The following is a 26,777-nucleotide window of genomic DNA, read 5'->3' on the forward strand; positions in this document are numbered from 1 at the left end:
CTTTTAAGCCAAAGTTAGAGAGAGATCTTCCAACTGCTGGTTCACTCCCCACACGCCCACCACAGCCAGAGCTGGGTTGATCCAAAGCTGGAAGCTTGGAGTTTCTGGATCTTCCATGTGGGTGCAGGGACCCTGGGGCTTGGGCTGCCCTTCTGCTTTTCCAGACCATTAGCAGGGAGCTGGATCAGAAGTGAAGCAGCCAGGAACAAGCCAGCACCACAGGTAGAGGATTAACTTGCTAGCCACCATACCAGCCCCTGGAAATTCTGTATCAACTAGCAGCACCTAGTAACTAAATAATGTAACAAAATCACTATGCTGTCCAGGGACAACAGTACCAACCCAGTCTTCTGTTGTCTAGACATTGAGTAGAAAAGTAGAACATAAGAAAACTAGTTGGTTTTTTTTTTTCATGTTCAAGTATTTATTTGCTTTTAATTTTTCTTCTTAATTTTTTAAAAATTAATTTTATTATTTTCCATGATATGGTTCTGTAGATACAGGAATTTCCTCCCTGCCTTCCTCTCCTCCGCTCCCCCACCCCTTTCTCCCACAAATCCTTACAACAGTACAGTGCTTCAGCAGCAGTCACAAGTCCACCATTCTGCTGTTCAGTTTGCATCATGGCCTTGTAGGTACAGCAATGGTAGAGAGTCCAGTGTCACATTGCCAGGTATTTTTTAAAACAGTCTAGTTTTCAGCAGGGTCAGCTATGTCCTGTCAAGAGGACAATGGCCTTTTGAGCATTTTGCTGCAAGAGTTTTATTTATGATGGTCCGAGTCAGAGCCATTTGTCACTGGGAAACAGTGACAGGCTGGCGTCTGGTCAGGGCTCAGACAGTAGTGTGTAGGTGTATTTTTCATTTCTTTCAATTACAACCTCCTTTGAGGCAATTAATCCTGGACATTTAGCAAAATGTGTTTCTCCCTTGTTCTGGAGACTGTCTCCTTAAATTCAGCACTTGTCTTGGGAGCCTGATTGCTTGAAGGATGTTTTTTTCCCTTATACATTCTTTTATAAGAAAATACTCTTCCCTCCCCCCTCCTCTCCCTTCCCAGTACCCCTCTGAGAGTTAATCAGAGCTACACAGAGTTCAGCAACAGGGAAAGCCATTAATACCCCAGCCAGCTTCTACCCTGCTGGCTCAGAGGCAGCTTCTGGCTGTTGAAATTGATGAGGATTTCTCTGGTGTTTCCCTGTAAAGTGTTCCTCCTGTGTTGGAGGAACAATTGCAGTCTATTTGCATACTCTGTTTGCCTTTTATCAGCCTCCCACCCCCACCACAGAAGGCTATTGATTGTGTTATGGCAGACCCCCGTGTTGAGCACCCTCTGCTCTCATTAGGATACACTGTCTCTGGGCTTGCGTTTCTCCCACCCTTCATCTGGCAGACATCTTCCACTCCACTCATGGCCTGTCTCTGCCTGATGAATCCCAATGTTACCTTCTTCCATCGCCTGGATCCTTGCTGTACATGGGCCTTGCATCATCACTGAACTGAGAAGCAGGCTCTTAACCAGTTTTAAGTGCTTTCTTTTTTACACAAAGATTTATTTGATAGAAAAAAGAGACGATGGAGGGAGGATGAGAGATCCTTTACCTGCAGACTTTCTCCATGAAATGACTGCAGCAGCTGAGGGGGGGCCAGGCCAGAGCCAGGAGCCAGGAAGTCCATCTGGATAGCCCACATGTGTGATCCGAACTCAAGCACTTGAGCCATCATTCCCTGTTTCTTCCCAGGGAGCTGGGTCCGAAGCAGAATAGCCTGCACTCCCATGTGGGATGAAGGGATCTCAAGTGGTGGCTTCAGCTGCACCACAGCCCCCTAATTTAAAGACTTTTAATTTTGTGGTCTTGTCTTTAAGCTCTTAGCAGTAATCTCTCTCACCATGATTCAACTCTGCTCCCAAATATTCCCTGCTTTGAAATTTGTTTCTGGAACAGAACTCCTCATCCTGGATTCTCATTAGATTCTATAGAATCTTCAGAGTTGGTAGTTATTCTTTTCACTTCTAGTTTATTTCAGGCTTTGATTTGGGTCTGGAATTTTTGTGTGCTAATACTAAAACCAAAGACTTTTTTCCTTCTTGTCTAACATGTTTTTGTTTGTTTTATTTTTTTCCAGCTTGGCATCACCTAGTTTTGTTTTCATGGCTTTCCTAATTGTATAAGTTATAATTTCCTAATTTCTAAACTATTTTTTGTTATAGATTGTTTTACATATATCCCTCTTTCTCCACCAGCACCCCATAACTTGGCCTGTATCTCTTTTGTGTATTGGCTGTACTTCATGTTTTGCTGATCATTTTAGTTATTAATCATTTCTCCTTTGCTAGATTTCTGAATACCATTTAGCTTATTTTTCCATTTTTAGTCAAGACATAGATTTGAGAACTGGCACATACATCTCCACTTACTTGATATATTGCCTCTTTCATGGTAACTGACAGTAATCTTCAGACTGACTTTGCTTATATCTGAGCCAGCTGACCTCATCCTTATTTTCCCTTCTATATTCCCCAGTTGCCTCCAAATTATAAAGTCATTAACTCTGGCCATGTCTGCATGTTTGCAGAAGAGTTCATGGAAGGATGTGCATTGTGAAAAATTCTGTATCAATTTCAAAAAATGATATCAAAATTTATTGTATAATTTCCTTTTCCATGAAGTTTTTGAAGTACAATCATATTTCAAACTCCCCTCTTTTGTCTCCACTTTTTCTTTAAAGTATTTTTATTGGAAAGGCAGATTTACAGAGAGAAAGAGAGACAAAAGTCTTCCATACTCTGATTCATTCCCTAAGTGGCTGCAATGGCTGGAGCTGAGCTGGTCAGAAGTCAGGAGTTTTCTCTGGGTCTCTCACAAGGAAGTGGGTCCCAAGGCTTTGGGCTGTCTTTGACTGCTTTACCAAACCACAAGCAGGTTGCTGGATGGCATATAGAGTAGCCAGGATACAAACCGGCACCTGTATGCGGTCCTGGTGCATGCAAGGCAAGGACCTTAGTCATTAAGCTACTATACTGGGCCCCTCTCCACTTTTTGATGTGTATATAACATCAGAAGCTGGTGATATGGCACTGTAGGGGAACCTTTTTGCCTGTGATGCCAGCATCCTATGAGGCTGACAGTTCAGGTCCCAGCTGCTCTATTTCTGATTCAGCTCGCTGGTAATGAACCAGGGAAAGCAGCAAAAGATTGTTCCAGTACTCTAGACCTCTGCCAACCATGAGGGGCATCCTGCTTGGAGTTTTAGGCTGCTTCTGCCAGGTCTAGCCTTAGTCAACTGTGGCCATTTGGGGAGTGAATCGAGATAGAAGATCTTCCTCTCTCTAACTCTGCTTTCAAAATAAATAAGTAAATCTTAAACAAACAAACAAACATGGAATTTACTGTTTTAGCATCCCCACTTTTTCTTTCTCTTTTTTTAAAGATTTATTTATTTTTATTTGAAAGTCAGATATACAGAGAGGAGGAGAGACAGAGAGGAAGATCTTTTGGCTGATGATTCACTCCCCAAGCGTCCGCAATGGCTGGAACTGAGCCAATCCGAAGCCAGGAACCAGGGACCTCCTCCGGGTCTCCCACGCGGGTGCAGGGTCCCAAGGCTTTGGGCCATCCTCGACTGCTTTCCCAGGCCACAAGCAGGGAGCTGGATGGGAAGCAGGGTTGCTAGGATTAGAACTAGCGCCCATACTGGATTCCGGTGCGTTCAAGGTGAGGACTTTATCCACTACACTATCACGCCAGGCACGATCCCCACTTTTTCAGAAAATTGAGGAAGGAGCCTTTAAGAAGAAGTTAATTGTTTTGGTTTCAATTGCGATAAAAAGGGAGCTGTGGTATATATTGTGTTGAATCCACATTTTTCCCTATCTCTTGTGTTTGTCCAGAGTCCCAGATTTTTTACCAAGTTCCATTTATTCTTTGGGCAGTTGCACTTGACCTCTTCTCTGCTCATCACTCCTGCCAACCTTGAGGAGTGCACTGTTTGTTGTCCAGGGGTGTGGTTCCTTGGGCCTTACAGGCGTCAACTGTCAGCACCACTGTATGATGCTGAGAATACCAGTTTTCTCCTGTTGCCTATAGGAACAGGAATTTGAATTTGTCCTATGATATTTCTTGGTAGATTAGCTTTCAGTCTATTTGAGGTTCAGGCTTTCCTTACTACTCCGGTTTTTGCCCTTTCCAGACCTTTTTCACTTCTCTCAGGGTGATTAGTTACACCTTCAGTGCCTGTTGATAAGTAGTAATGAAAAGCACAGTGGGTTAAGCCACTTACTGTGTTTCCAGCATTGCATATGGGCATTAGATCATGTCTCATCTGCTCCACTTCCAATATAGCTCCCTACAAGTAGCCTAAGAAAAGTAGTTGAAAATGACCACTCACGTGGGAGACCTGGATGAAGCTCCTGGTTTCAGCCTGACCCAGACTTGATCATTGTGGCTATTTAAAGAGTGAATCAGTAGGTGGAAGATTGCTCTACGTGTTTCCTCCCTCTCTCTGTAACTTTGACAAATAAATTAAATAGTAAATATTTAAATAAGAACTTAAAAGGCACTTAATACAGGAGAGTTATTGATTTAACAGGCGATAAGGAAAACACACTGTGGGTCAGCACAGGTTAATCTTCCACCCTGTTGCGCCAGCATCCCATGTGGGTGCCAGTTCCTGTCCTAACTGCTCTGCTTCCCATATGCTCCCTGCTTATGGCCTAGGAAAGCAGCAGACGGTGGTTTTCAATTCCTTGGGACCCGGTACTCTTGTGAAAGAACCAAAAGAAGTACCTGGCTCCTAGATTCAGATCATCCAAACTCTGACCATGCAGCCATTGGGGAGTCAACCAGAAGAGGGAGGATCTCTCTAATCTCCCTCTCTCTGTAGTTTTAATTTTCAAATAAAATAAATAAATCTTTTTTTTTTTATTTGTTTATTGGGGACAGTATGTTATCTTATAGTTTTGTCCTCTTCTTGTGGTGCTGGCATCCTATTTGGGTATTGGTTTGAGTTCATCTGCTCCATTTCTGTTCTAGTTTCCTGCTAGTGGCCTTGGAAAACAAGGGGGATGCTCACATGGGGTGCTAGTATTGCAGGTAGAGTCTTAACCTACTGTGCCGGGGCATTAGCTTTAATCTTTAAAATTTTATTCATTTATTTTTTTATGTATTTATAAGGCAGACAGAGAGGGGGAGAGGCAGAGATCTTTTATCGTCTCTGACACTGTTTTTTCTAAGTTTTTCTTTTTTTTTTTTAATTTTTCCTTGCAGTTATCAGTAATCACGGATTTTTTTCCATATAAGAGACCTAAATAGATTCATTTAGAGATAACCATGAAGGAAATGAAATTGTTAGAGGAATTTTTCTTCTTTATGATCCCCAAAGGCCAAACTTTCCTCATATCTGTTAATATAGAAAAAGAAGTGTGTGTGTATCTGTGCCCATTCCAGATCCAAAGAACTGAACTTGGCTTTAGTCTTCAACGCTGCAGGGTTTAGAGACCACATATATTCCAGAAAAATACCTCTTCCTTCCTGAACGGCTTCTATCTTGGAGTTGAGGCAGTGCAGAAATGCAATATATTAATGTGCAACCAAATTAGCAAGCAAGCAGATGATTTGTTTTTGTGCAGTCTTCTGCTAAGTGCAGGAATTTAATTTGGGGATTGTTTGTCTTTTGGGCTGCTGGGTAAATCTGCCTTAGTGTCTGTCTTACATGCAGTCTTTCTGTTTTCTCCAGAGACAGTGGTGACAGATCCAGGCACCGAGCTCCACGTAATGCCCGGATGTCTGCTCCTTCTCTTGGACGCTTTGTCCCAAGGTAAGATTTGGTTTGTGAGTCCCAGTAGATTCCTTGTTTAAAAAAAAAAAAAGGAAAAGAAGGAAAAATGTTTATTTTCAACAGCTTACATAGACATTATATTCCGTGGTTCATTCCTTAAAATACTCAGATTGGACCATACCAAGGTCAGAAAGCAGGAACTCAATCTGGGTTCCCCCACCCCTGCTTAAGTGGCAGACATTGAACCACTTGAATCCACTAGGGTGTGTTAGCAAGAAGCTGCCTTGGAGAGAGGAGCCAGAATTTAAACCTGTGCACTCCTGTGTGGGTTGTGGCCATCCCAAGTGGAAGCCTAAGTACTGCACCAAATGCCTCTTCCAGAGGGAGCCTTTTGGAGAGCCCTGAACCCTGCAGCATAGGGTAGTGTTTGCTACCTGCTCTTTGATTGTCAGATTGTCCACATCTGCATTATTTCCCAGTGAGCATGTAGTCCAGCCCTTCCACCTAAAGACATGTTATCAGATAGTTAGCCATCACAGAAAGTGATAGAAAGTGGCTGTGGGGTGTGTGCTGTGGCGCTACCTTTTCAATAAAAATAGTCTTAAAAAAAAAAAAAAAGACCCATATCCAGTAGTAGAGATCCTAATGCTCAAGTGCTGGCTCCCTTCCCATCCCTGGCTTCTGGCAGAGGAGCACCCCAGGAGGGCCCAGGTGATGGTTCAAGCACTTGTCCCTGCCGCCTCCGACATGGGAGACCCTGAAGGAGTTCCTAGCTTCTGACTTTCTCCTGCCCCTGTCCCAAGTTGTCTCAGACAGTTGAGGGATGTAGTAGTGGTAGACATGAGCTCTCTGCCTCTAACATACTTTTAATAATTTATAATACAGACTACAGGATTCACTGACCCTAAGAAATCCATAGAAGGGCCCGGTGGCTTAGCGGCTAAAGTCCTCGCCTTGAAAGCCCTGGGATCCCATATGGGCACCGGTTCTAATCCCGCAGCTCCACTTCCCATCCAGCTCCCTGCTTGTGGCCTGGGAAAGCAGGAGAGGACGGCTCAAAGCTTTGCGACCCTGCACCCGCATGGGAGACCGGAAGAGGTTCCAGGTTCCCGGCTTCGGATCGGCGCAGCACACCGGCCCGTTGCGGCTCACTTGGGGAGTGAAACATCGGATGGAAGATCTTCCTTTCTGTCTCTCCTCCTCTCTGTATATCCGGCTTTCCAATAATAATAAAATCTTTTTTTTTTTTAAAAGAAATCCATAGAAGTACAGAAAAAGGGGTACAAATTCCCAGTTTTCCTGTAACATATTTGTACCTTGTTCTTGCCCAGAAGTACTCTTGAAGAAGATGCCCCCAATATAACTTTTTCTGCAAATATCTAAAAAAAAATTTTTTTTTTTTAATTTGAGAGAGTTAGAGATCTTCCATTTCCAATTCACTCCCCAAATGGCTGCCACAGCTGAGCCTTTCTGAAACCAGGAATTTCACCTGGGTCTCCCACTTGGGTACAGGACCCCAAACACTTGTCGGTCTTCTCCTTTCCCAGCTACATGAGCAGGGAGCTGGATTAGAGATGAAGTTCCCACATGGGATACCAACACTGCAGCCAGGAGATGAGCTTTCTTTGCCAACACAGATGTGGCTGTCTTAATTGCCAAGCCAAACTCTGTCTCCCTTACCCTGGAGTTTTTGGATGGTGGATAGTCAATCCTTTGTTGTGGAGTCTTTAGTTATCTTTTCCCTTGTGATCCCTTCTTCTAGGCGTTTCCTGCTGCCTGAATACTTGCCTTATGCTGGGATTTTTCATGAACGTGGACAGCCTGGCCTGGCTACTCATTCTTCTGTTAACAGGGTCCTGGCAGGTAAGGACTTCACAAATGGGGAGAGGCAGGGGGTGAGCCAGAAACCTTTACTCCATTACCTGTGTTCTCGGGATTCTGCCTTTGCATCCGGCTAAAAGCACTGTTTGGGGCCCCTAGGCCTCAAGGCCAGAAATGACAGGGTTAAGGAAAATGATTCTCTTGCCCATTTCCCCTGCCTTCAAAACTTACAAAAGGAAAAAAGATGTTTCTTAATCCAGCAATTAAATTCTGGCTGCGCTTATAATTGGGTGCTAAAACTGTCTTGTTCCTATTCTGCTTAGTAAGATGCTCAGGAATGAGATCTTGTGATTTAATAGGGGGCCCAGTGCACACCTCTGTGCCCCTTTAGCACTGTCAGCATGTGGAGTTTCCAAGTCCTATCTAATCATCTGTGGAAGGTGGAGGGGAAAAGCCCCATGCTGCTGACTCGGGGATCTCCGTGGGGCAGGAAGTGGGCCGAGCGAGCCCCACAGAGACAGGTTCACGTGGATTCAGCAGTGTCGTGATGAGTACTTTGGGGCTCTGCAGCATGCTGCGATTGGTTCCAGAAACCTCTTGGCAGGCCTGCTCTAGACCAATAAACAAAGCGGAATTCTGTATTGTAGGGACAGATGTTTCCCCTCCGTCTCCATTGGTTGCCCTACCCTCTGGATCCATTGTCAACTTGTAAATTTGTGTATGTGAAACATCCAAGATGAAAAAGTTACAAGATGGGAAAATACACATTTAGGTGTCCATCCTTCTACTTGGCAAAATCTGGGTGCATTGGATAATTTAAAAAGTTGAGAGGAGTCCGTTGAGGCAGTGGCACTGTTAGGCTGAGAGGAGATAGCAAGCTTCTCTTAGTCACACCAGGCCACTGTGACTGCTGGCAGGCCATAGAACTGCCTCCCAACATTGAGGTCTGCAAATCCCAGAAACCTTGGGCTTTGTTTTCTTTTGTTTTGTTTTTGTTTTCGTTTTTGTTTCCCTCTGCTCTACATTATTACCTCAAAGGCCTTCGTGCAGCATGGCAGCAAACTATCCTAGGGTGTCCCACCAGCCCCATTCAGGGAGGGCCGTGGCCCTACAACAGTAAACTTGGGCCTCTTTGTCTGGCACTTCTGTGATGCTTGGCTGAAGGCACGTGGAAGCTCCGTTCTGCCAGATAATCACTTGCTGCCAGGCAATGCCACAGAGCGCTTCTCCACCCTTCTTTGTTCTAGACATCTGCCTCCACCACCCCACACAGCATTTTTGCTCCTATGCTGCCTGCACATCGCTGTGTCCTTGGCATTTAACTTCTGGGAGCAACTGTTACATTGTTTTTTCCTTCATTCCCTTGCCTCCAGTATCTCTTTACCTCAGCTTCTTTTTCCTTACTTCATATCCAGTGGTCTGACTGTAGATGACCTGATTTCCACTAATGGGTACCTTTGAATACAGGAGTTTTATTCTAGCAGACAGCTGTTTACAGATGTGAAATCTGTTGAAAAAACAATCTATCAAAGGAAGCAACATGCCTCTAGGAGACTCCTGGAAGCTCACATTTGAATTAGGTTGGCAGATGGTTTCTGCTCGCAATTAAACTGATTTCTGCCATTTTCAGAGCCCTTATTATTTGTCGATATTTGGATGTCCCTCCTGATTCTGTTGGCAGCTGTATCATTTGTTTTCTTTTCTTGCAAAAATTCCAATATTAATAATAACAGCAACAAAAAAAGCCTCACATATATTAAGCACTTGTTGTGTACTTGAGAGTGTCTTAAGTACTTTACACATTTCTGTCATTTCTTTTTTAAAGATTTTTTAATTGGAAAGGCAGATTATTCCAACAGAAGGAGAGACAGAGAAAAATATTCCATCTAATGGTTCAGTCTCCCAAACTGAGCTGATCTGAAGCACAGAGCCAGGAGCCTCGTCCAGATTTCCCATGGCTTTGGGACCCTTCAGGGTCCCAAGGCTTTGGGCCATCCTGTATTGCTTTCCTGGGCCACAAGCAGGAGCTGGATGGGAACTGGAACAGCCGGGGACACCAACCAGTACCCATATGGGATGCCACTGTCACAGAGTGTAGGATGAGCTTGTTGAGGCATGGTGCCAGCCCACTCCATTTCTGTCTGGCAGGAGTCCTTTGAACCAGTGCTGTTACCTAATTAACAGCAGAGGAAACTGAAGCCCAAGGGGATAACTTGCCCAAAGTTAGGCTGATAGAGGATGTAGAACAGAGACAGGCAGTAGACTGTAGGGCTTGCCCTGTAAACCACTAGCCTCTTCTGCTTTTTCCCAATTGTATTAAAGACCTTGATATCAAAGTGCCGTTTTTTTTAAGATTTATTTATTTTTATTTGAAAGTCAGATATACAGAGAGGAAGAGGAGAGACAGAGAGGAACTTCTTGTCCGCTGGTTCACTCTGCAAGTAACTGCAACAGCTGGAGCTGAGCCAGTCCAAAGCCAGGAGCCCATAGCTTCTTCCAGGTCTCCCACATGGATGCAGGGTCCCAAGGCTTTGGACTGTCCTCCACTGGTTATCCAGGTCACAAGCAGGGAGCTGGATGGGAAATGGGGCAGGCGGAACACAAACTGGTGCCCACGTGTTATCCTAGCATGTGCAAGGCAAGGACTTTAGCCACTAGGCCACCGCAAACAGCCTCAAAGTGCCATTCTTTACAGGACCTTGATCCAGAAGAGTGGAGAGCTCCAGGAATCTTGTATGACCTTCAGGATTTTTTATTTGTTTTAATTCTTCTATTTTAAGCAGTTCCTAGATATAGCTTTATGATCTGGTGGTGTTTGTAGAGGAAAATCTTATTACGTAATACCCCCTTTTCCATTCCTTCAAGCCCTCCTGGATAGAGAAATGTTTTTCTTTTTATTAAACTTACTTGTGATCATGTAATTGAGCTGCTATGATAATGCTCTCAAAGAAAAGGAGAAATTGGCCTTTTAGCAGTAAGCAGTTTTCCTGGAATGCATTTTCTAGTGTATGATTGAAGTGAGGTTGTGATGGACTCAAAACAATTACATTCAATTGATATTTGTTCTGCTACATAATTGATCATGCCTGGTCTTCCAGTTTAGTTCTTTGCCCCAATCATAAGTGGAGAAAGTTTGTATGTTGAATGGCTTTCAGCATGGACGTTTGCTAGACGTAGAAGACGGAATGGTCATACATTGCCGTTTTAGAAAGTGTGAGCAGTGCAGTGTTGACAGATGAGTTTCGAATGAATCTTCAACAAGAGGATTTGGCATCATTAGCAAAAATGGGTTAGCAAAATAATCAATATCGGCCAGTGTCATGATATTGCAGCTGATCCTCCCTCTGCAAGCATCGGCATCCCAAATGGGCATGTTCCACTTCTGATTCAGCTCTCTGCTTGTGGCCTGGGAAGACAACAGAGGATGGCCCAAGCCCTTGGGTCTCCTGTATCCACATGGGAGACCCAGAGGAAGCTCCTGGATCCCAGCTTCAGAGCAGCTTAGGTTGTTGAGGCCATGTAGGGAATAGACCAGCAGATTGATAGGGGATATATGTCTCTCTCCATTGCCTCTGTCTCTCCTCACTCTCACTGAAAATATACCTTTTAAATAAAAATAAAATAAATTTAAATTTTTTAAAATAAAATTCTACCTATATTTCTTCCACCAGGATATGAGAATAATAATAGAGAACAAGTTACTACCAACTAGTACTTTTAACGATCTGTCCTGATAATCTGTTCATCTTGACCTCCTCCTGCTTAGCTGGATGCCTTCCCCTAAATTTTGTAGGCTGCAGCCACCCAGTAACACAAGCCAAACATAAACTTGAGCCATACTTATCCTGTTAGCTCCCACCATCCTTTTCATAGGACACTCTAAAGACAAGCTGAGCAGTAAACATGCCACTATGGTAACTTTGAAATATTTCCAGAATTGAAATCTTGGGAATAAATAGATGGAAGAGGTATAAATACATTTAAAATTATTGCATCTCTGCCAGGTGTGTATTTTGAGAAACATGAAAGAGTCTAAGTAGCACCCTCTGCTGACTCTGCAGTGGAGAGCTGTAGCTCTGAGTGGTTGCAGCTTCTGAAATGAAAGCAGTGCAGTGAATGCCGCCTTTGGGCCAGGTACTGTCCTAAGTACTCTCTTACCCGTTGCCTCTGGTACTCACTGGGATAGCCCTGTGAAATAGATGGTAGCTCTTCTGTTATCTGAGGAGGAACACTGACACTTGGCCAGTCTCGCTCTGTAAGGGACAGACCCGGAGCTCTAAGCCAGGTCCTCCGCAATCACAAGACCTGGATTCTGTCTTCTATGCCGCGCTCTTGTCCAAGGTCAAATCGGGAGTGTCTGCCAGAAGGGATTATTAAGCTTATAATATTTTTCTGCGTGGTTGAGGCCTCATAAAATTGAAATAAGAAGCTCTGGCATTTGACAGCCTCCTGGTAATTACTGAAAGAACAAAAAACTTCTGAGGAATAGGGACCTGGGTCATGTAGGATATTAGTTATCTGTCCTACATAATCTTTTTGACTTTTACCCTAATGAGCATCTGTTCCCAGCAGATGTGAGCCTGATGTCGTTAATTTACTATTGTGATTAAAACCAATGGGAAGTCTCGGGATTTTCTTGCTTCTAGCCCCAGGTCATTGGAATCTGATTGTGTATACTAGGGAGTGGCTTTGTACAGTTATCATAGTTTTCCTTACAATTTCTTCTTTATTGGTTGTTTAAGAATGTGTTGGTAAGTTTTCATTCATTCATTCTTTTTTTTTTAATTTTTAATGATTACATGGTTGATCAGGGAGGGAAGATCAAGGTTTAGGGAAAATTGGGTGAACTCATTTTTTCCAAATTTGTTGTTTCTTCTTGTTCCTGGGGGAAGAGAGAGACAAAGGGGGAAACCACTCATGATTTTCCACACGTTCCAGTACTCAGGGATGAGAAACCGCCACCTTATATCAATCCAGAGTCTCAGTGTGTACATAATCCTTGGGTTCTGTCCATGTGGTTTGGATAGTTCTGAAATGCTGCCGTTTTCACCAATCTGAGGATGATGTCACCCTTCCAATGTCCATTGGCCCCATCGGATCCCCCACCGCAGGATCTTGCAAACCCCTCACCCACCTAGTAGGCGGACCCTGGGACCCTGGCAGACCCAAGGCCCGCCAGATCCCCCAACCCCAGGGTTCATGATACCAATACTCACCTAGAAGATGGACCGCCGGATCTGGGCTAAGTGACACAAGCCCCACAAGTTCTCCTGTCCCGGGGGATCAGGAACCCATCCCCCACCACACAGGTTTGCCCCAGGACCTGAGCCAAGCTACCCGAGCCCTGTCAGATCCCACATCCCTGAAACTTGTGTACCCTGTCCCCCCTGGGCCCAGACTGGCATGACTTGTCTCACATCAGCAGCTGCAATCTTATTGCACAGCCTGGTCTAGTTATTGCTCACCCCTGTTCCAGCTCCTGTTGGTTGGTACTGTAGCCTATCCCAGCCCAGTCTGATTGCTGCCCTGGTCCTAATGTGAACTGGCTTGTGTTACAGCCCAATCTGATTCCCCCTGCCCTGGTTCTCAGATCTGCCAGTGGGTGTTATGTACTGGCCCAGAATGATCTGTCCCCAGTCCTGACTCACATGTTTGCTGGCAGGTACTGTAACCTGGCATAGTCTGGGCTGCTCCTTGCCTTGCTTCTTACACTCACCTGCAGGGACTGTGTCCCAATGAAGGAGTTTTCTAAGCTCCTCCATTGAGTCTCCTCCCAGTGGCAGTTCTTGCGCACACCAGTGGGTCATTGGCCCAGGTTTACTTTGTCCACCTCCTGTCCTGATAAGAACAGTGGCCTTGCTCAACCGGCCAAACCCATTCTGGTTCTTGTTGTTGGTTGTTGTAGCCCAGCGTTACCTGTTCTGCGCCCAGGCACAGCTTTCACGTAGTTCAGCAGGAGTCAAGACCTAACCTGGCCTGTTCTACACCAAACTGACTCTCATGTACCAATGGGGGCTAGAGTCAAGCCCAATCTGTCATTCCACTGTCCCAGTGCACGCCCGTGCTGGTGCAGTCTGTAGCCATGTACAACCATGCCTGCTGCCCTCAGTCCTACTCTCATTCTCACCAGTGGGAACCCCAACCCAGCTGGGCTGCCCCTTTTGCTCCTCAGCAAGGCCTGACCCCATCCGCCATTCTTGGGCAAGCCAGCAGAAATTTCAGTTTCACAGAGGCAAGCCCACATTGCCCCCACAGATTCTGCTATCAGACCCACTTCTCTCAGTCTTGTTCTCCCCTCCAAAGCAATTTAGTATCAGTCCTCTACTTACATACACATGTTGTGGACTTATTTTGTTTATTTATTTATTTATTTATTTATTTTTAAAGATTTATTTATTTTTATTACAAAGTCAGATATACACAGAGGAGGAGAGACAGAGAGGAAGGTCTTCCGTCCGATGATTCACTCCCAAGCGACCACAATGGCCAGTGCTGCGCTGATCCGAAGCCGGGAACCAGGAACCTCTTCCGGGTTTCCCACGCGGGTGTAGGGTCCCAAGGCTTTGGGCCGTCCTCGACTGCTTTCCCAGGCCACAAGCAGGGAGCTGGATGGGAAATGGAGCTGCTGGGATTAGAACCGGCGCCCATATGGGATCCTGGCACATTCAAGGTGAGGACTTTAGGCACTAGGCCACGCCGCCGGGCCCATGTTGTGGATTTATATATGGAAGTTCCTCAGTTGTAATTCCTAATCTGGGCATAAAAACCATAGGTCATCTCTTGCTACCACCTGTGTGATCTTGTCATCCCCTTGTAAATCAAGACCCTCCAACCATGAAAGTGGGAGGGGAACTTCCAGGGGAATCCACGCAGCCTGGCTTCAGGCACCAACGCAGGTCAAAAAACCTAACATTCATTCATTCTTTTTTTTTTTTTTTTAAAGACTTATTCATTTTATTACAGCCAGATATACACAGAGGAGGAGAGACAGAGAGGAAGATCTTCCGTCCAATGTTTCACTCCCCAAGTGAGCCGCAATGGGCCGATGCGCGCCAGTCCGAAGCCGGGAACCTGGAACCTCTTCCGGGTCTCCCACGCGGGTGCAGGGTCCCAATGCATTGGGCCGTCCTCAACTGCTTTCCCAGGCCACAAGCAGGGAGCTGGATGGGAAGTGGAGCTGCCGGGATTAGAACCGGCGCCCATATGGGATCCCGGGGCTTTCAAGGCGAGGACTTTAGCCGCTAGGCCACGCCGCCGGGCCCAACATTCATTCATTCTTGTGAGGGACAGACAGAGCTTCCATCCTCTAATTCAAAAGGGTTGGGGCAGGCTCTGGGGCAGGCCAAAGCTGCTAACTTGGATCTTCATATGAGAATCAGATGCTCCAAAATGAAGTGCATTTTTTTTCTTTTTAAGATTGATTTATTTTTAATGAAAAGGCAGATTTACAAAGAAGACAGAAAAATCTTCTGTCTTCTGGTTCATTCCCCAAATGGCCACAACAGCTGGAGCTGAGCCTATCTGAAGGCAGGAGCCAGAAGCTTTTTCTAGGTTTCCCATATGGGTGCAAGGATACAAAGCTATGGGCCAACCTCGACTGTTTCCCAGGCCACAAGCAGGGGCGTGGATAGAAAGTGGAACAACCAGGATGTGAACTGTCAGCCATATGGAATGCCATGTTTGGAACTGCAAGATTAGCTAGTTGAGCCATGACACCAGCCCAGGGTGCAGATATCTTAACTGTTGCACGAAAATGCATATGCTGAGCCTTTTATCTTTATGAAATGTCCCTCTGAGTCTAGTAATACTTTGTCCTGCAATCTGTTGTTCTTATATTTCCACAATAGTTCTTTTTTGATTGTTTGATATCTTTTTCCATTCTTGTAAAAGTTTTGTGTGTATTTGAGAGGGTGGGGAAAAAAGCAAGAAAAAAAATTCCCAACTGCTGAGTTGCAAATCTGTCTTTATATTGGGTCATTTTGTCCATTCACATTTAATATTATTGCTGCAGTTGAATTCTGAGATTCTGTTGTTTGTTTTATTTCAAATGCCTTTTTAAATTTCTCTGTTCTTCCTATGCTGATTTTGGTTTTTATTTGCCTTATTGATGTTTTTTCAAAAGGAGTTTTATCAGGATTTCCTTCAGATTTATATAGGCCTAATTCTGGTAAGATATAGATTCCTTGTTTTTCTATAGCTCCATTCCTTCCTCCCTGTTTTTTATATTGTTGTACATATTTCAGACCAAACATGACTTGTTGTTTTATGTATTTTATGTCCTAGGCATCACTCTCTTTGTTGTCTAGATGGGTAAGAAAGCCAAGCAGTCTTCTGAAAGAATCTATTTTTCTTTTCCTTATTAATGTGATTTGTGGTTGTCTTGACCCTCTCCTCTCCTTTAATAGTACTGTATTCTTTCTTAGATGTTCCCCACCCTCACAGTACCTTGGCAGTTGTCTTCAGGAGGCCTCTCTAGCTCATTTTGGCCAACAAGGGTAGCAATCTCAATCCCCAGGTTTGCTGAGTTTTAGGAATTAACCTGAATATATGACCTGTCGTCATAACTGTCTAATACAACAAATTGCTTACTTTATAGCAGATCTTCACGGGAATTGGGAAATTGAGGAAAGCGGAATAATGATTGATACAATGGAGGGCTGTGATGGTACTAGTTAAATGAGCGTGACCTGAGATGAACAATAATCCTGGTCTAGAACCCTTCATCCTCTTTGCTGAACTCCCTGCTCTCTGTGTCCTGCATCCCTCTGGTACTCGGGAGCCAGGTAAATAAAGTCAGTAGCACATTCCAACTCAACACCAATTAACGTGATTGTTTATAAACCCTAGATAAATGGACAGTTAGCAGTGGTGGTACTAACTAGTGCTGCTTTAATTATTAACCCAATTACCTTTCATTCTGCTCCAGTGATGAAAGTGAAGGTGATAAGGGGCTGATTTGGTTGTCTGGGAAACGCAAAAATAAATGTGGTACTTCTCTCAGAGGACCAGGCCTTCCCACCTGCCTGACAGCACTCAGAGACTGTTCACTTACTAGGTAGCCACCAGTTGGTGGAACGTTCATATCCTCTCTCACATCCTGTTAGCACATCTTCTTGCATCATTGGTAAGAGCTACATGTTGAGATCCTGAGGCCCACTTCCTAGACTGAATTGCCTAAACGTCTTGTTTTCCGAGGGAGGAAATTCAGTGGTTTGTCAGTGAACTTTCCTCTCACTTTTGTGTTGAATAAGTTAAGCTTATTCATGCCTGTCTTGCCTATCCCTAGTTGCCAGAAAATTCCTCATGATCTTCCTCCACTGCTGCCTTATCTCATACCCTTTTCTGTACTGTCACTTTGAAATGTACATAGTACTTTGTAAATGTTTAGCATTTTCCCAGTTTACATTTTTAGGTGTCACTAAAGAAAAGAAAAAAAGAGAATTATAAATAATTCGCCTGGCTTTTTAACTGTCAGTCCTGATAGATTGGCTCAGGGAGATGCAGCTCTAACCTGGGCTTATACCCAGGATTAATGTGTTTTGGTACAGTTTGACAAAGCTCTAACTGTATCCCCATCCATCTTTGGAGCAGCACATTGGAAGGACAGCTGCTGTTTGTCAGGTACAGGCTGCCCAAGTGGCAGCATGGAAAAAAATTTTCCCCAAAATGTATTTATTGATTTGAAAATTAGGGTTTATGGTGAGAGAGAGACAGAGAGAGGGATCTTCCGTCCTCTAATTTACTCCTCAGATGGCCACAACAGCCAGGAATGACCTGCTCTGAGTTTCTCCCAGGTCTCACAAGGACTTGAAACATCTTCCACAGCTTTCCCAGGTACATTAGCAGGGAACTGAGTTGAAATTGGATTAGTCAGGACTCGAACTGGTGCCAGCCCCACAGGCAACACCTTTGCCTGCCTACACAATGTCAGCCCCAACTTTTTTTTTTCTGCTACTTCTTAGCCCTATAGTTTTTTTTTTTTTTTTTTTTTTAGATTTATTTTATTTTTATTCCAAAGTCAGATATACAGAGAGGAGAAGAGACAGAAAGGAAGTGGAGCTGCCGGGATTAGAACCGGCAACCACATGGGATCCCGGCGCATTCAAGGCGAGGACCTTAGCCACTAGGCCACGCCACCGGGCCCAGCCCTATAGTTTTGGTAGCTTATTTTTACCTTTTTGATCCTCAGTTTCGTGAGGAGAAATTGGTCTAAGACTAGTGTTTCAAGGCCTGTTGGCGGTAGCCTAGTAGCTAAAGTCCTTGTCTTGCGTGATCCGGGATCCCATATGGGTGCTGGTTTGTATCCTGGCAGACCCACTTCCCATCCATCTCCCTGCTTATGGCCTGGGAAAGCAGTCAAGGATAGCCCAAATCCTTGGGACCCTGCACCCTTATGGAGACCTGGAAGAGGTTCCATGGCTTCTGATTGGCTCAGCTCCAGCAGTTGCGGCCGCTTGGGGAGTAAATCATTGCACGGAGGATCATCCTCGCTGTATTTCTTCCTCTCTAAAAATAAAATAAATAAATAAAATTTTTAAAAAAGAATAGTATTTTATTCACAGTAGTAATAGTACTTAGCTCATGTCTTGAGGATTAAAAGAGTTAACATATGTAAAACATTGAGAATGAATATCTTTTCATACACAGAGTAAGCATTTAGTAGATGTTTATTATTGTCATATGATTCTTGGTATAAATTATGGGGGCCAAAGTTGGAATAGTGCAATCTCCTCACTGACACAACTCACTGGCCTCTTGCTGTAATTCTTCCTTCACACTGATTCTCTCTCTGGGTTCCACACAGGGCTTTCTTCCCTCTACTGTGGTCAGTGAGTTGAAGAGGTTGTGCTGCTAGGGTGACAACGGGTGTTAACCTGAGAGTCCCCTGTGTTGATAGTTTGACAGAGAAGTTTGCCAGTCCTGCCTGGAGGCATTACTCAGGGCAGGGCCAGTAAAGGAATCACAGAGTGTGCATTTGCAAAGCGCTTCTCTGCTTTCTTTGGAACCTGTGCTGATGAAACACACAGCTGCTCAGCAGATCAAGTGCTTGTTCCTTGGTAGCCATGGCAACCTGGGTGTTTCAAAGTGCGGTTCCTAGACAATTAGCTTCAGCATCACCTAGGATCTTGTTAACAGATGTAAATGTAAATCCTTGGACTGTATCCTCGAGACATTGAGTCATAAATTCTGGTTATAGGGTCCAGGAGTTTGCATTTTGAATTCTTCCAAGTGAGTGATCCCGGTACACTTTGAAATTTGTTGACCACTGTCCTGGATTAACAATAAGAAACAGAAGCAGATGTGTGGGGAAAAAATTACTCAGTACCACACTGAGGAGTGTGCACATGACAAACCCAAAATGTAGTTGTACTGGTGAGCACCTGATGTGAAACTCTTGATCTGCTGCTGTTAGTAACCGGGCAAGGGAAGAGGGGTGGATGATCAGTCGATTCATACTCACCCAGAAAGTGCTGGGCAGTCGCTGAGCACATGTCATTACAAGGCCCAGGACTGGGTAGATGATAGTATCCAGATGAACAAAGCACCGTCTCTATCCCCTTAAGCATGCTGGGATAAACAGCTTTTCATTATTCTAACAAAACACCTCAGAAGAGCTGTTTGGGAAGGAAAAATTTTGTGTGAACCTACATCTTGGAAGTTCACAGTTCAAGATCAGGTAGCCCCCTTGGTCAGGCAGCCATGTAGGTGTGGAAGAACTATCGCATGATGAACCAGGAAGCAAGCGAGAGAGATACTAGGCCCAACTTAGCTTAGGTAACTTAACCATCTCACAAGACTACCTTCTGTGGGCAAGCCTTCAGTGACCCAAGGACCTTTCACCAGGCCTGCCTCTTAGACCCCATAATTAGATCAGTCTCCATCATAATATGTCAGCCCCTGCCATCCAGTGCCCTGACTTAAATATATGCATTTGGGAAACCAAGTCCTGTTCAGTCCATAGTATCTGCCATCTATTGTGTAAGGCCTTTTGCTCATTAGCACGAGGAGGTGCATACTATGCTAAATGCTGAAGTGAAAGTCTAAACAGAGACTTTATAGCAGTTTATACAGAGATGACAGGTCCTTGTGAGCTTTGTTGGGCATTTTTAATAGGAAAAATTAACTTATCATTCTTTGCAATTTTGTTTTTGCATTCCTAAAAATCTATATAAAATTATTAGCACATTTTTCACGATACAGATTTAGCTGCATAGGGATTCCTCATTTTTCCTCTGCTTTTCTTCCTCCTCCTTCCTCCTACCACATCTCCTTTCCTCTTATTATTCCCAAATTATTAGGTCCAAGTAACAAACTTAGCTTTCAGATATGTAAAGATATTGTGACAAAGAAAATAGAGGAAAATTTTAAAAATAAGACAATGAAAGTAAGATAAAATAAAATTGGAAATCCTAGTATTACTCAGGAGTATAGACGCATGCTGTGTACAATGTATTCCCTGCCTGTTCCCCGTCTAAACATTATATCTGAATTGAGACCACATTGTTTACTTTAAATTCTCTGTGTTCTGGAGCGGCCCTGGACAGCTGAAATGCACTTACTCTGTAATGACCCATTTACTAGAACATCAGCACCCTTTTACTTCTCTCTTTGTAAATTGTAAATTGTAAGCTTTGACAGGCTTTGTAACATCTCAGAACAAATGATACAATGTTCAGAGTTCTGCAGAGGAGATGTGAGAGAAGAATAGCCAGATGTGGGGTTGACATTGTGGTGCAGTGGGTTTAGGTACAGCTGTCACCCATATTGCAGAATTTATTTGAATTTTTATCCACTCCCTGCTAGTGCATCTGGAAAGCAGTGGGAGATGGCCCAAGCGCTTGGAGCCCTGCCACCCACATGGGAGACCAGCGTGGAGTTCTTAGCTCCTGGCTTCAGCCTGGCCCAACTCTGGCTTAGCAGCCATATCAAGAGTGAACCAGCAGGTGGAAGATATCCCTTTCTCTCTCTGTGCCTTTCTTAGTCACCCTGCCTTCCAAATAAATAAAATACGTATTTAAAAAAAGAAAAGAACCAAATGTGGCCTCAGCATCCATAATTTTCAGTGAAAGCAACAGCTTTATCAAAGCTTTATTAATTTTAAAGCTTTATTAATTTTTTGTTAAAAATTAAAAAAACAAAACCACAAAGTTTTCTCCAGGGTGCTGGCATTGTGGTGTAACAGGCTAAGCTTCAACGTGCAACACCAAAATCCCAAATGGGCAGGGTTTGAGCCCTAGATGCTCCATTTCCTCTCTAGCTTCCTGCTGATGTTCCTGGGGAAAGCAGCAGAAAATGCCCTAAGTACTTGGTGCTCTCCCTCCATGTGAGCAACCTGGAGAAAGCTCCAAGGTCTTGGCTTTCACATGGCCCAGCCCTGGCATTTGTTGCTATTTGGGAAGTGAATCAGCAAATGGAAGATTCTGTCTCTCCTCTCTCTGTAACTCTGCCTTTCAATAAATAAAAAAATAAGTCTTTAAAAAAGTGTTATCAGGCTGCAGACATATACAAGAATTCCATGGGAGCTGGCAGAAGGCACCTCTCATGTCCTCTATCAAGGTAGAGCCAATCTGTGGGTATTCATTTCCTTTATTTTTCAACTGCTAATCCACAGGACCCACCTTTCGCCTGGGTCATTGTGCCTCTCTGCTCAAGGACCAGCACTGATACCTTGGGTGACTGGGGGACCTTTTGTAGTACTGAGACTCCCATTTCTTTTGGTTAGTTATTGAGTGTCACCCCACAGTCAGAGAGTCCATCTGTAACAATGGATTCCAGCCTGTGAGGAAGGCCTCTTGTTACAGGGCTGTGGCGTAGTTCCCTAGATTGATTGTAAACCCAGCCCACTGCAGCAATGATCAATGCAGGAGAAATCCAGCCTCACTTGTTTCGGTGTTGCGAGGTGTGAGAGAGATCACGCCAGACAAGTCTAGGATGTGTTAAAGGAGTCTTTATTCACCAAGCTTGGTGATGACAGGGCTCACTTGAAATTAGCGAATGACAAGTCCAGTGGCAATCCAGTCTGAATTGAAACCCTGAGAGGAGAAAATGGTCATTACCATGAAACCCGTCCATTAAACTGAAGACTTGTGTCCCAGCTTCCCCAGCTATATAAGTTATCCTAAGAGACATACAGTGAACAATCAGGACACACTTACAAAGCTATAAACATTCACTTTTTCCTGGTTTCTCTGTCCACATTCCATTTCTGCTCGGCCTCAGCTCTCCTGGAACTCTTGAAAGTACACAAATTAGAAATGCAAAGCATCTTAGCACTAACATCTTCACTGACTCACCAAAGCAGTGAACAGAGGTGAGGAATACAGACATACGGAGGCCATGCTCAGGGGCTACCTGTCCTTGGAGTCTGTATGCTAGAAGCCAGAGAGAAGCAGGTACTGGGGAGGCTAAGAGCCAGAATGCAAGAGTGAGGGAAGCATGCAACCAAGAGAGCGAGCTCCTCCCTTTCATGGGTCTTTATGGGAGTTTATGAGGGGAGTGGTTATGCAACAGTACAGTATAGCCCCCCTCTCAGGTTCCAGGTGATGTTAGGTGAGCAGAAAGGACCACATAGCTGGGGGAGGTATGACTTTCAAGCTCGTGACCCTGAACTAGCTGCCTAGAACCACAGCATTCGCTCTTTAGAGATTTCCAGCCCTTCATCTTGAGGGTTCTGAGGGATGCAGAGTCATATCTTCTATAGCTGCTTCCTGCTGATTAGGGATGTTGGCCTTGCCTTTCTGGGGTTCAGAAATTTCTTTTTATCTTATCTAAATAGTAAATCCATTTTACAAGCTGGATAATTTTCAGTCACTGAAAAGATAGTATCCATGACATGGTCCTCATTATTCTGAATCATTGCTGGATTCTGAAACATCTACAATACTAGCTTGAACTAACAGCTGTCTTCCCTCAAGATGCTGTGACTCCAAGCTGGTAAAGATGCCAAGGCCATTTCCTCCTGAAGTAGAACTCTTATTGACTGGTCTAAGCTACCCAAGAATAAGGGGAGAACTGGCTGAGATTCCAGTTCAGAAAGTAGAATACACAGTAGACATCTGAGGAAAACTTCTATTTTCATAAATAAAACTTGTTCGAAAGGTAAAAAGTTGTCTTTAGAACTTGAACATTGACATATTGCCAAAAACTACTTTTTGTGACATTTGCTGATTTTCCAACACTAGTATTTTGTTGGCTTCTTTATTATGATTTCTCTTGAATTAGTAACAAAAACAAAGGGAATAAATCAGAATGTTCACGTCCAATCCTGCTTATTAGAGTGAAGTTTCACCCAGGCAAATGCCTCTGATATAGTGACAGTTGCATAACAGTATTTAAAATGATGCAAAACGTCTCCATTATGCTGACCTGGCAGAGACAGTGCACAGACAGAATTTAGTAACTCAAGATTAGATTTGCCCATAAACTAGTATTAGATCACACATGGAAAATGTGGTGGCCATGAAATACGGTACTTCAAATGTGCAAGGAAATAATATTTAAAAAAAAACAAACAAACAACAGATAAACTGAATGTTCCTTTATTTTATACTTAGTATTGTTCTAGAACTTCTTACCTGTTAATTCACTTACTCTTCCAGTATTCTTGAAATATACTGCTATTACTTGTTTTTACAGGTAAGAAAGTCAAAGGCTAAAGAATAATGAAATGTTTGCTTGAGATCATGGCTAGTTCTTCAAAGAGTAGAATCAGATCTTAGACAGCCCGGCTCTAGACTGAGATTTGACTTAAGACTTGCTTATTTAAAAGTCAGTTAACAGAGAAGAAGAGAAAGAGTGCTTCCATCTGCTGGTTCACTCCCCAAGTAACTACAACAGCTGGGGCTACACTAGTTAGACACTAGGAGTCAGGAGTTTCTTCTGGATCTCCCTCATGGATGCAGGAACCCCAACCCTTGGACCATCTTCTGCTGCTTTCCCAGGTGCATTAGTAGAGAATTGAATACGAGGGGAGCAGCTGAGTCTTGAGCCAAACCAACATCCATGTGGGATGAGGGTGTTACAGGAGGTGGTGCCAGTGTTTGCTACTAGGCTGAAGCTTTCCTATCATAATCAGCATTAAGTGTGACTGGCTTCTTACAGTTGGCAAAACAAGTTGAAATCTGAAACTCTGGCTTCACTTTAAGAGAACAAAAAAAAATTTTGTTCAGTTCACTGAAATGTTTTTGAGGAAAGTGATACAGATTCTATTAGATTCTTGTTGCAGCTCCTTTCCCCTAGAAAGAGGGCCCTGTAAAAGAATCGCCTTTCCAAACACTCACTCCTGAAGAGGTAATTACACTGCTGCCATCCCATTGGGAAGAAGGCTGGGGTGGTGATTACATTCCACAACAAAGCTGTTTGTGTATAATTGCACCGTGCTGCTCTTATCAGTCTGGGGAAGGCAGGCCTCTGGTCTCCATCCTCGTTTGTTTTTGAGATAGAATCCGAATAGCATTCAATTAATAGTCAAGACCCAGGCACAGGGAAGCCAGCCAAAAGAGCCAAGGGGACATTAACTTGCTATTGGCATTCTCCTGTTAAAAATTTCCAGACCTTTAAGTATCAGCAAATTTGAGGAAGAGCCCATTTTTGAAAGTGTATTTTGCTAGAAGAATTAGAAGCCACTATTTGGAGACTGTGCCCCAAAGCCATCACTGTTCTTTATTCATAGAAGAGAGGTATTTGGGTGACATTGACTTTTTCTTCTTCCCATTAATAGCTGTATTTCTACCAAAAGATGATTTTCCCCTTAAATCTTTCTCTAAGGCTTCTAGCATATGTATTTTTTCAGGCTGCATAGCTTCTACTTGTAGATAAAAAAAAATCCTTGTATGACTCTTTATCAAGATAATAAAACTTATGTTGGTGAGAGCTCAGTAATCTATGGATCTACACTAGAAGAAAGAAAATTTATTAAATTTGGGAAGATTTGGAAAACAGAAAAGGGCCAGTGACCTCATGGGTGTGCTCATTGAACTAGAATGAAGAAAAAGATGGATACCACCAAGTTAGGGTTGAACAGCCCTTAGATTTGATGTCACTTTGTTCTTTTCATGCTGGACAAATCACTCTGACGTAAGTGTCTCAAAACAATATTTAAAGGTGGCCGTTTGTTACAGTGGTTAAGCTATCCACATCCCTTATTAGAGAGTCTGTATTTGAGACTTTGCTCCATTTCTGATTCCAACCTTCTGCCTTTTTGTAATATATACATATATACATGTATACTTTTAATATTTATTATGAAAATGAGGGGGTTGCAAACCTATGTGGGCCTCCAGTTAGTGTGGACAGCCCCAAGTGGGGGTAGGTGAGTGAGATAAATGTTTCCATTTTTCCTCCTATGTCCTCCCTGGGTGGAATTGGGGAGTCATGGGAGAAAATGCACCACCTCGTTCTGTCAGGCTGCATCAGCACCAGGAAATGGAGACGGTCATTTAATGTCACTGTAGAGACCCCGGTGAGGGAAAGAATGTTCCGAGGATGTTATTTGAATGATTTAATTGTTCTGAATGGTGGCTGGCTTCAATTGCTGCAGCGGTAAGAAATTCTAAGGCCTGTTGGCTGTCCATGTCTACCTCAGTGTGTCTATGGACCCAGGTACCTGTTGTAGAGCCTGGCCTGGAGTGTTGTTTAACTTGTTCTTCTCTCTATCCTTCGAAAGGTACTTGAAGTCCTTTGTTGGCTTAGATGAGCTGGCTGTCTGGTCTTGCATGTGTATCTGAGTATGCTCTCTGTTCTTGCATAGGACTCAGCAACTGAGGTGACAGAGTCTTGCAATGTGTACTCCGGGATTGCATCACTTGTTTAGGAGATTTTTCTTTGAGGTTGAGGATCAGGTACAGCCGTCTAGTTGGGGAGCTGCATAAGAAACTCCACATGGGAGGACTTTGACCTGGCTCTCATGTGTGCCATCCGGTGCAGTCAAGCCTAGCCACCAGCTGCACCAGCCATCACGCATACCAGTTGTTACAGCTGCCGAGCCAGCCTTTCCCTCAGCAGCGACTCTCACATGAACTGATGGGTCCTGCGGACTAATTGTAGCGACCCTGAAGAACCTATACCATACCCTCCCATCCCAGTTTTTACTTCTGATGGTGGTTGCTATAGCCTAGCCCAGCCCAGCCCACCCCCAGGCTGGTATCACATAGGGATGCCAGTTTGAGTCCCAGCTGCTTCACTCTCAATCTAGCTCCCTAAATCTTTATAAAAATATTTTTTAAAATTGATAACTTTTAGCATATGGAGAATCTTGGATGGTGTAGTAGGTAGAATAATGATCTGCCAAAGAGATCCACTTCCTAAACCCTAGAACATCTTGTTTGTATGGCAAAATGGATTTACAGTTATGAGATAATAGGTATTGGGGTGGGGAGATTATTCTGAATTGTCTGGAAAACCTAGTTTAATTGTATGAGCCATTAAAATTGAAAGAGGAAGACAGATGCGGTAGTGAAAGATGGGAATGGTCCTCAGCTAACAGCTAGCAAGAAAACAGGGCCTTACAACTACAGGGAACTACACTCTGCTAACCAGCCAAAGCAGAGGATTCTCTCTTAGAACCCCCGGAAAAGAACACAGCCCTGCTAACAGCTTAGTGTTGGTCAGATGAGACTCTTGTTGAACTTAAGACCTAAACATGGAAAGATAAAAATTTCTGCTATTTAAGCTGCTATATTCCAGGTGATTTGTTAAAATTTTAAAACAAATGAAATGAAATACTGAGAGCTTCACAGACTAATGAGGTGGCTTCAAAAAGTTCATGAAAAATGTAGATTATCTTTTAATCCTGTTTGTGAACTTATAAAAAAAAGAATTTGTTTATTTACCTGAAAGGCAGAATGAAACACATTCTCTCTCTCTCTCTTTCACTCTTTTTCTTTCTCTCTCTCTTTCTCTCTCTCTCCCATCTGCTGATTCACTGCCCAAATGGCTGCCAGTAGCCAGGGCTGGGCCATGCTGAAGTTAGGAACTCCTGTAAGGGTGGTAGGAACTTGAATATGTAGGCCATTGTTCACTTCTTTGCAGGCACATTAAAAGGATCTGGATTGGAATCTGAGTGCCTGGAACTCAGAATAGCACTCTTACATGGGATGTGGGTTTCCCGAGTGGCAGCTTAAGTTGCAGCATCATGACCAGCCCTGTACATCAGTGTTTGGCGGGCTGCTTGGCTTATCT

At 43.8% G+C, this 26,777-nt stretch overlaps 1 protein-coding gene across 8 annotated transcripts in view; it reads left to right on the top strand.

Moving 5' to 3' along the window:
- Nucleotides 1–26,777, top strand: part of AMBRA1 (autophagy and beclin 1 regulator 1) — a 220,630-nt gene that overhangs the window by 98,417 nt on the left and 95,436 nt on the right. For all 8 annotated transcript variants that reach the window (XM_058663099.1, XM_058663100.1, XM_058663098.1 and 5 more), the window contains 2 exons: nucleotides 5,736–5,816; nucleotides 7,540–7,640. In XM_058663099.1, the coding sequence (XP_058519082.1) occupies nucleotides 5,736–5,816; nucleotides 7,540–7,640 (182 nt within the window). The remainder of the gene's footprint in view (nucleotides 1–5,735; nucleotides 5,817–7,539; nucleotides 7,641–26,777) is intronic.

This window comes from Ochotona princeps, chromosome 4, assembly GCF_030435755.1.
Source record: "Ochotona princeps isolate mOchPri1 chromosome 4, mOchPri1.hap1, whole genome shotgun sequence".
Taxonomy (NCBI): domain Eukaryota; kingdom Metazoa; phylum Chordata; class Mammalia; order Lagomorpha; family Ochotonidae; genus Ochotona; species Ochotona princeps.